The following is a 9,634-nucleotide window of genomic DNA, read 5'->3' as shown; positions in this document are numbered from 1 at the left end:
AACAATGAAAAAAAAAATCAATTACGATAATATTTGATTTGTTTTATTATATAAAAATAAGTAACATTAACTCGTTTTTGTTCACGTGTTTTATATATCTTTTTATAGAGAAGAAATAGTTAGAGATGAAACAGGTGATATGTAGTTACATTAAAAATCTTTAAAAAAAAATTAATAGTTGATTTGTATTTTATATATGTCGTAACCCATCTTATCTTAATTATATATAATTCATTAGGATTATAAAGGAATTAATGCGAACTACTTGATAAAGTTTTCATTTTTTATTATATTTTGCTTCTGCCGACAATCTTGAGAATTAATAAGAGTTGTTTCTTCTTCTTTCTGGCTCACACAAGCAAGACAAAGGCACAAGAAGAAAGAAGAAAGAAGAAAGAGAGGTGAAAAGAGAAGAGGTCGATGGAGGCAAAGATCCCAGTGGTGGATTTCGAGAAACTTTTAACAGATGAAGATGAGTTGAAGAAGCTAAGAGAAGCATGCGAGAAATGTGGGTGTTTCAGGATCATGAACCACCCCATTCCACTAACCCTCATGGCTGACATGAAATTAGTGGCTAAACACTTGCATGATCTTCCTAAGGAAATAAAAATGCGTAACAAAAGCATCATCCCTGAAAGTGGCTATGTGCCATCGACTGTAACAAGTCCTCTTTACGAGGGTTTGGGAATCTATGACATGTATTCTTCACCCCATGCACTTCAAGATTTCTGCTCTCAATTGAATGTGTCACCCCATCACAGGTTCTTCTTCTTCTTTTGTTTTTTTTTACGCATTGCTTTTTCTTATAATTTGTCTTAGGGTCTTGCTTAGTATAGTAGTTAGATAAAATGAAAGATATTTTATATTTACACATGTGAATGACACTACTAAAATTTCTTTTATTACATGCGATTTTTCTTGTGAATTTTTATGAAAAATTTGCAAGAAACGTTGTTCCTACAAATTTTTCTGCGAAATTTTATCTACAGGTAATACCTTTGTGGATAATATATTTTTACGAATTTTAAAATTCGCAGGAAATTTTCCTGCGAAATTTCTTGCAAAAAAAATTTGCAGGAAAGTTTCTTGCAAATTTTTTTGCAAGAAATTTTGCAGGAATATTTTTTACAAAAAAATTAAAGAAATTACTATAAATTCTATCAATAATTCTTCAACTTTCAAATACTCACAATGAATTCATTCAAAGCATTTTTTTCATGCCTGTAACACGTGATACATAATCTTTTAAATTCTAAGATTGTAGGTTATAAGTCTAACACTCAACCATACAAATCAACTTGTAAGGTAAGTGTTGTTCCAACTTATATACTCTTGAATTGTTTTATTTTCAATCGATGTAGGACTTGAAGTTTTTTTTTTAAATATTAAACTTATAAATTTAAATATTTTTTATTTTTCCTGCGGATTAAAATTTGCAAGAAAATCCGCAGGAAAAGTTACTTGCAAAATTTTTCTACCATTTAGTAAACATTACTGGCGAATGTATTTTTGCAAGAAAATCTGCAAGAAACAAAATAAAATTCTTACAATATTTTCTGCAAAATTTTACCATGGAAAAAAATTTCTATGATCATTGAAATAGTAGCAAAATTTGTAAGAAATATCTGTAAATTATTTTTCGCAAAAAATTTCTGCGAATAGTTTTTTGCAAGAAAATTTGCAGGAAAATGACACTTTCTAGTAGTGTGATATATTTAGAAAAGAAATCATATTAGATTTTCACCGTATATAAAAACTCATCAACAATAAACATAGTATTATAAGTAAAATTTCACCTAGCGGAATAAATCTCCGAACAGTTGGATGATTTCAAATAAAATAAAATCAGAGTGGAATAGCATTGAGTTCCTCTTGTTTCATTGTTTTAGAGACTTCTTCTATTGCTTCGGCTCTTGAATGATACAACACAAAGTGGTTGTTTATTAGAAACAAAAAGACCACTTTGTCACTGCAACAATTGAAGAAGTTAGGATTCACTAGGAGTGGCAGAATCAATATATGGAATGAAAAAACCTCTGTGTATTATGATAGCAATAATGAGTGACCAAAACAAGGAAGACGATACACAACGGTAGCTATAAGAGAATTCATAGAAACAACATAGAAAGAGAAAGTAGCATCGTTCCCCCCTCCCTTTTCATCATATCCTTAGTCTGTATATTTAATTGCTACACACAAATTCCTTCAAACATGAGTTTGTTATTCTTGCCCTTGTGCTTTTCCAGCTTCCCGCATCATTCTCTACAAGAAAATGACGATTTTGCGACAATTATATGACCTACATTGGGACGGTTAGAACTACCGCAAAGACACCATTGCGACGGTTCACCAACCGTCACAGAAATGTTCGTCACGAGTGAATTTTGTGACGGTTACTGGAGTCGTTGCACAAACCATCGCAAAATTGGAATTGCGACCCTTATAGAACCCGTTGCACTAACTACCTCTAAATCAGTCACTAAATATTTATTTTTTATTTTATTAAATTTTTCAGACGTCTCAAATTCGGTTGTTATTCTTCTCAAGGATTTTATTTCGCAATACTTCACTTTTTAGCATGTTTTTTCCTTACTTACACAGTTTTTGGGAAACTTCCCAAAAGGCCACCCATCCCTGTATTACTCCAAGTCAAACATACTTAACTGTGGAGTTCTGATGAGATAAGCTACAGAAAAGCAGATACATGTTATCAGTATAAGTAGTACAAATTAATTCATTTAAGTCATTCTCAACTATACAATCTCATACTTATACTATCTTTGGATCCCTCTCATTCCGGTGTGTCCGAACCGTTATAAATATATAATAATTACATTACTAATAATAATTATATTATATTTAATTAATCTTTATTTATATATATACTTACTTTTATAATTAACAATCTACTTATTTCTATTTAAAATTAATATTATGATATAATTTAAATTATTTATTATAATTATAAATTTAAAAGTTTAAATAAATTTATATATTTTAAAATGGGAAAGGTTATAATAACATCGATGTAACTTTTACTAAGTATTACACCGCTTAATAATCTTATATTAAATGTGAATTTTGTAAATCTAACTGTTGGATTGAAAGTTCATATCACTTTATATGTTATATCAAATTTTGTTAAAATTGAACAACTTGAAGGTAATCAAAGTGTTCATATTTTAGTATATTTTGAAATGTATATATTACGTCAATTTTTTTTTTTACAAGAATGAAGTATCAAATCATCTTGAATTAATATAAAATTTTTTATATATGATCTAAGAGTAAAAAACTTTCAATCTAACGATTGCATTTATAAAATTCACATTTAATATAAATTTATTGAGCGGTGTAATACTTAGTAAAAGTTACACTGATGTTATTATAACCTTTCTCTTTTAAAATATTATTTTTATAAATTAAAATTTAACATTTTAAATAACTTATTAATTAACTTAATTTATTTATTCATATTAAATATAAGATACAAAATTCAAAAAATGTATTTATCCTTGTTTTATTTTCTAAACAAGTTTTTCTATATTAATTATTAGTAAAATTTAATAACTTTTAATTTAATAATTGGATCGATAAAATTTAACTTATACTATGAGTTATTGAGCGGAATAACTTTATTAAGAGTTACTTTGTGAGACATTTGATTCCTCCTCTCTCTCTTTCTATCTCTCTCTCTCTCTCTCTCTATATATATATATATATATTATAATCTTTTTGATGATAATTGTGTATTTCATATTAAACAAAATATATATAAAATTGTTCATAAAATATAAGTTTATTAAGATAATATAATACTTCCAAAAGAAAAATATTACTTTTGGTCTAATCTACTATTAAATGTATTTTTAATCCTAAATTTTATTAAATTTTACCGTAATTTTTGAACAAAATAATATTTAGTTTGTACTAAAAATAACTTTTAAATTCTAATTAAATAAGGGTTATATATATGTGTGTGTATTATATTCAAACCTAGAAGTGATTTTTAAGTTATTATTTGTGAAAAGATAATTAATTTATCAAATATCTATATTTAATTAACCATTAAAATAATAAATTTTATAAATTATTTATTATTTTTTCAATATTCTCGATTTAATCCACAATTAAGATGTATTATTAATTTCACTAACACATAAAAAAATGTAACATATATTTTTTTAAATTTTTAGCTTCCTAGGATTCACATAACACTATTTTATTCTAAAATAATTTAAAAGATAGAGAAATAAAATTAATATAGTATATTAAAGTATTTTTTCCTTTTTAACATTTCTAAATGTAATTACATTTCATTATTATTTTATTATTTTATTTTTTATTGAAAGTAAAATTATATAATTTTGGAGTGTGCATGACTTTGTGTGAATTTTTATTTCAATTTTTGTCTTGTAAATTGCAACGGTTGGGAGGAACCGTCGCAATGTTGGAAAATTTTGCGACGGTTGGGAGAAACCATCGCAATGTTTGAAAATTTTGCGACGGTTGGGAGAAACCATCGCAATGTTTGAAAATTTTGCGACGGTTTTGAGAGAAACCGTCGCAATGTTGAAAAATTTTGCGACGGTTGGTAGAAAGCTTCGCAATGTTGGAAAATTTTGCGATGATTTTGGGAGAAACCGTCGCAATGTTAAAAAAATTTGCGACGGTTGGGAGAAACCGTTGTATGAAGGGTCGCAATATCAAAGTAACGACGGTTTCAGGATAACTGTCGCAATTTGTCCATCGCAATTCATCATTTTCCTTGTAGTTATTTGGATCTCTTGCCACGTGTACAGACCCACTAATCGTAGCCTCTTCACCATATTTAGGTTCCTTAATTGCCCTTGCAGCATCTTCACATATTACATTTCCTCCCCCATTAAAATTAACCTTGTCCTCATGGTTGAAGTCCAAGTAAGTTTCCTTGATGGCAGCATAATCTTCCAACGTTGCATGGGACTCTTCCAAGCCTTTCCATTGTATGAGAACTTGAGTCACTTGTTGATCACCTTTGAGAATGATACGTGATTTCAGCACTGATAAAGGTTGCAGAATAGGGCCAATCTCATTAGTTACCATAGGTAGGGGAACATAAGGTCAGTTATGGTCACCATGACATAGTTTCAATTGTGAACAAGCAAAAACCGGGTGAATCTTGGCACAAGGTAGCAATAATAGCTTGTAAGCTACAGGTCCAACACGTTGAATGATTGGAAATGGTCCAAAGTACCTCAACCCCAACTTCTAATTCTTCCTTAGAGTTAAAGAATTTTGTCTATATGGCTGCAACCTGACCAAAACCATGTCCCCAACTTCAAATTCCACTTGACGCCTCTTCTAATCAACAAATTTCTTCATATGTTGTTGTGCTTTGATCAAATTCTATTTTAATTGTGCCAGAATGATATCACGTTGTTGCAATAAATCGTGAATGTCATGTGAAGCACTGGACTCTAGATCATATTTAACCACTAGAGGAGGATTTCTTCCATATACGATTTTAAATGGTGTCATACTAGTGCTGTTGTGATATGTAATGTTATACCAAAATTCTGCCGATGGTAAGAACTTTGTCCAGACCTTAGGATTCTCATCTGTGAAGCAACAAAGATACATTTCTAGACAACGATTAACTGCCTCAGATTGACCATCAGATTGTAGGTGATATGTCTTCGGGAAACCATGGAGTTTAACCATTATCTTCATGAATAATTCAGCAACCTAAGCACTTGTATAATTAGATTTTAAAGTTGTAAAATATGTGTTCTACAAAAGTCTGTCCACTACAACAAATATTACCGTGAACCCATTCGAATTGAAGAAGTTAGGATTTACTGCGAGTGGCAGAATCAATATATGGAATGAAAAAACCTCTTTGTATTATGATAGCAATAATGCGTGACCAAAATAAGGAAGACGATACACAATGGTAGTTATAAGAGAATTCACAGAAACAACAACATAGAGAGAGAAAGTAGCATCATCCCCCTCTTTTTCATCATTTAATTGCTACATACAAATTCCTTCAAACGTTAGTTTGTTATTCTTGCCCTCGTGTTTTTCCTGCTTCCCGCATCATTTGGATCTCTTGCTACTTGTACAGACCCACTAACTGTAGCCTCTCACCATTTAGGTTCCTTAATTGCCCCATGCAGCACCTTCACAAATTACAGTCACTGAATTATACTTTTTGTGAAATACACGATTTTTAATAACTAGGTGCCCTTGCATTATTTAGTTTCATGCTTTCATTAAATTACTCTTTTCTTTTTGCCATCGATATATTATTCGGTGACAAAAAAAAGTAAATTAATGAAAAAAACCAAGGAATATCTTGAACATTTATTAAGTTGGGTTTGTTTGCTTCTCAGGCAAATATTAGGGGCATATGGCCAAGCAATCCATGACTTGGCATCAAATGTATCACAAAAGATGGCTGAGTCTTTGGGCATAATGAGTATTGATTTCAAGGATTGGCCATTCATTTTTAGGATTATTAAATATAATCTCACCCCACAAGATATAGGCACCACGGCAGCAGAACTACACTCAGACACAGGGTTTATCACTCTACTTCAAGATGATGAAATTGTTAGCGGTCTTGAGTTGCTGGATGATTCCAACTCATTTAAGAAAATTCCTACTAAACCAGGGTCCTTCCTTTGCATTATAGGAGATGTTGGACATGTAAGAATACTTATTAGCGCTTTTATTTATTTGAATCATATGAACCTTATTTTAATATTTGGGTGCTCTTCAAAATTATTATATCTCTATACAGGCTTGGAGTAATGGAAAATTTTTTAATGTGAGGCATCGTGTACAATGCAAGGAAACAATTAATCGTTATTCATTTGGTGCATTTATGTTAGCATCAAGAGATGGCAATGTTGAGGCCCCAGCAAAGTTGGTGGAACTTGACCATGCACGAGTCTATTGTCCATTTAAGTATGAAGAATTGAGGGAGTTCAGAATCACCACAGGAAAGAAAACCGGTGAAGTCCTTGATCAATACCGCATTGATTTGTGATTTGTATGCATAGGAGTAATGCTCATTACAACAAAATGGGTATTTAACATTATTAGAAAAATGTTGTTAAATAATATAAATAAATTTTATTAATATACTTTTGCGACATTTTATTAAATGTAATATAAAGTTTATGTTATTAAAGACTTTTAGCTATATTTTACATATTAATGAAATCATTTTTAAAAATGCAACTAAAATGGTATTTTGTAACATTTTAATAATATTACTAAATTTTTGTGAATTTTATAAAATGATAATTAGATTGGAACACTACTTGTTATTTTTGCTTCTTGCCTACAAGTCTTTTAAGATTTATGATATTGTAAGGAGCTTTTTGTTCTTAAACAAGAGAAAATATCATGAGTTAATCACCAATAAATCTAGATCATATATCAAAGTTTATTTATTTAATTAAGTTTCACTTATTTATTATATGATTATATATACTTTTTATGTGTCATCTTTTTACTTGAGGTAATTAAGACTACAGTTTTAGGAAACAATTAGAGATATTGTCGGTATCGCTAGATCCTAGAGTTGGATCTTTTAAAAAGAATCATTTAGGTCCCACTTATTTTAAAAATTATTTTCAGCAATATTTATTGCATATTCGATAGCCTATGAATAATTTATGAGAATGAACAAATTCCCTTTTCTAAATATAATACGAATTTCTCTATGAATGATGAACTGATGTCAATCAGCATATGCAAATTTATATCAAACTATAATGCAAGTGTATAAGAGATAAATGAGAAAGAGGAAAATAACAAGATTTATACAGGTTCATGTTGGGATAAAATTTCTTAAGCCAAATAGAAATTTTCTATTAATCAATATTAAGAACCGTTGTCTCAGATTACAGAGTTAATGATAATAATACGTACCTGTATCCATTGACGTTGATCAAAAGGTTGCAGCGGAATAGTCTTTTGGTGCAATGATCTTCCTCAGCCAAATCACTGGATTTCTTGATGGGACTTGATGTTACTCTTCTGATGGGGAGACAGAGAGACGTGTGTTTCTAATTTGGCATATTGGGGACCATGACCATCTTTATGATTTTAAACCTATTAGGGTTCCCATTAACCCCTAACGGGCCAAATCTAGTTTCTACTTATTTGGGCCCATATCAGTTTTTCCTGTTGGCAGTCTAAAGGCTCACTAAAATTAGATCACTTTTATTGAGCCCAACTAAATGTAAATAACTAATATAAATACTACAAATAATATATGTAGCCCACAATATTTATTAGAAACAAAATTTCTAACAATCTCCCACTTGGGCTTCGTATTCATTTAAGTATTTATATCACAAAATTCTTTAGACGCGCAACCGTATGCTATTTACTTTTAGACTCCCCTTAAACAATTTGGTCCATCTCATACAACAACAGGGAACCACTGCAGCTTTCATCATTATCTAATGTGACTAAACCACAATGATCACCACAATTGTATGCACTCAATGACATAGATCAAATATGGATAAGTGGCATGGAAATTACATGCAACGTGATCTTAATCATGTCTATTTCTAACTGGTCCAAACTTTATTCTTTATAGAGATCCATTCAAAACGCAATATATATATATTGCACAAAAACAAGCTCAGAGTAAAATTATGAACATCAACTTTATTTCTGTAGAAAATCCAAATAATACAAATATCTGGAAAAATTAAAAAATAAAGAAGACACAAAACATAAATGAGACTCCCACTAAACTAAGGTACTATAAGGAATTACACCCATATGAGCAGTGTGCTCATGAAAGACTTTAGGCACCAAACCCTTAGTAAGTGGATCAGCTAGCATAAAATTAGTCCCTATATGTTCTATAGAAATTTGCTTATTCTGAACTCTTTCCTTAACAACCAGAAACTTTATATCAATGAATTTTGACTTGGTTGTACTCCTATTGTTATTGGAATAAAGAACTGTAGAGTTATTATCACAATAGATTTTCAATGGCCTTTCAATGCCATTAACCACACGTAAATTAGTGATAAAATTTCGTAGCCATATCCCATGGTTGGATGCCTCAAAACAAGCAATGAACTTCGCAGCTATGGTTGATGAAGCTATAATAGTCTGTTTAACAGACTTCCAAGAGATAGCTCCTCCAGCCAACATAAAGATGTATCCAGATGTGGAGCGTTTACTGTCTTGACATCCGGCAAAATCAGAGTCTGAGTATCCAATGATCTCTAAACTGTCATACTTTTGATAAGTGAGCATATATCCTTTTGTTCTCTTCAAATAGCGCATTACACGTTTTACTGCTTTCCAATGCTGCATCCCAGGATTACTTAAGTATCTGCCCAAAACTCCCACTATAAATGCAATATCAGGACGAGTATAAACTTGAGCATACGTTAGACTTCCCACAGCTGAAGCATAAGGAATCTTTTGCATCTCATTTCTTTTAAGGTCATTATTAGGGCATTGTTTAAGGCTAAATTTGTCTCCCTTGGCTATAGGGGTATCTCCTGGTTTACTATCTTTCATGCCGAATCTATCTAAAACTTTATCGATATAGTTCTCTTGTGATAACCTTATGATACCATGAGAACGATCTCTTAGTATCTTAATA

General features: G+C 30.6%; 1 protein-coding gene across 2 annotated transcripts; it reads left to right on the top strand.

Annotated features, from left to right (window-relative positions):
* The first annotated feature begins 362 nt into the window (after window positions 1–362).
* Window positions 363–7,225, top strand: LOC109793873 (2-oxoglutarate-dependent dioxygenase DAO). Of its 2 annotated transcripts, none has more exons than XM_083067933.1 (3): window positions 363–761; window positions 6,378–6,693; window positions 6,879–7,225. In XM_083067933.1, the coding sequence occupies exons 1-3, from the start codon at window positions 421–423 to the stop codon at window positions 6,966–6,968; spliced, it is 747 nt and encodes a 248-aa protein (XP_082924059.1). In that variant the 5' UTR covers window positions 363–420; the 3' UTR covers window positions 6,969–7,225. The 2 variants fall into 2 exon arrangements, with proteins under 2 accessions (XP_082924059.1, XP_020208930.2); XM_020353341.3 differs by having other exon boundaries at window positions 6,788–7,225.
* Window positions 7,226–9,634: the final 2,409 nt, after the last annotated feature.

Source organism: Cajanus cajan, chromosome 2, assembly GCF_000230855.2.
Source record: "Cajanus cajan strain Asha chromosome 2, NIPB_CcT2T_4, whole genome shotgun sequence".
Classification (NCBI taxonomy): domain Eukaryota; kingdom Viridiplantae; phylum Streptophyta; class Magnoliopsida; order Fabales; family Fabaceae; genus Cajanus; species Cajanus cajan.
Note: the sequence above shows the minus strand (reverse complement) of the source record. Positions and strands in the feature narration are given on the sequence as shown.

Excerpts from the sequence above, each read along its gene's own strand:
- LOC109793873 (XM_020353341.3), top strand. The coding sequence starts at position 421 with ATGGAGGCAAAGATCCCAGTGGTGGATTTCGAGAAACTTTTAACAGAT. Across the intron at positions 762-6,377 it reads AATGTGTCACCCCATCACAG|GCAAATATTAGGGGCATATG; the intron begins GTTCTTCTTCTT and ends TTTGCTTCTCAG. Across the intron at positions 6,694-6,787 it reads TTATAGGAGATGTTGGACAT|GCTTGGAGTAATGGAAAATT; the intron begins GTAAGAATACTT and ends ATCTCTATACAG.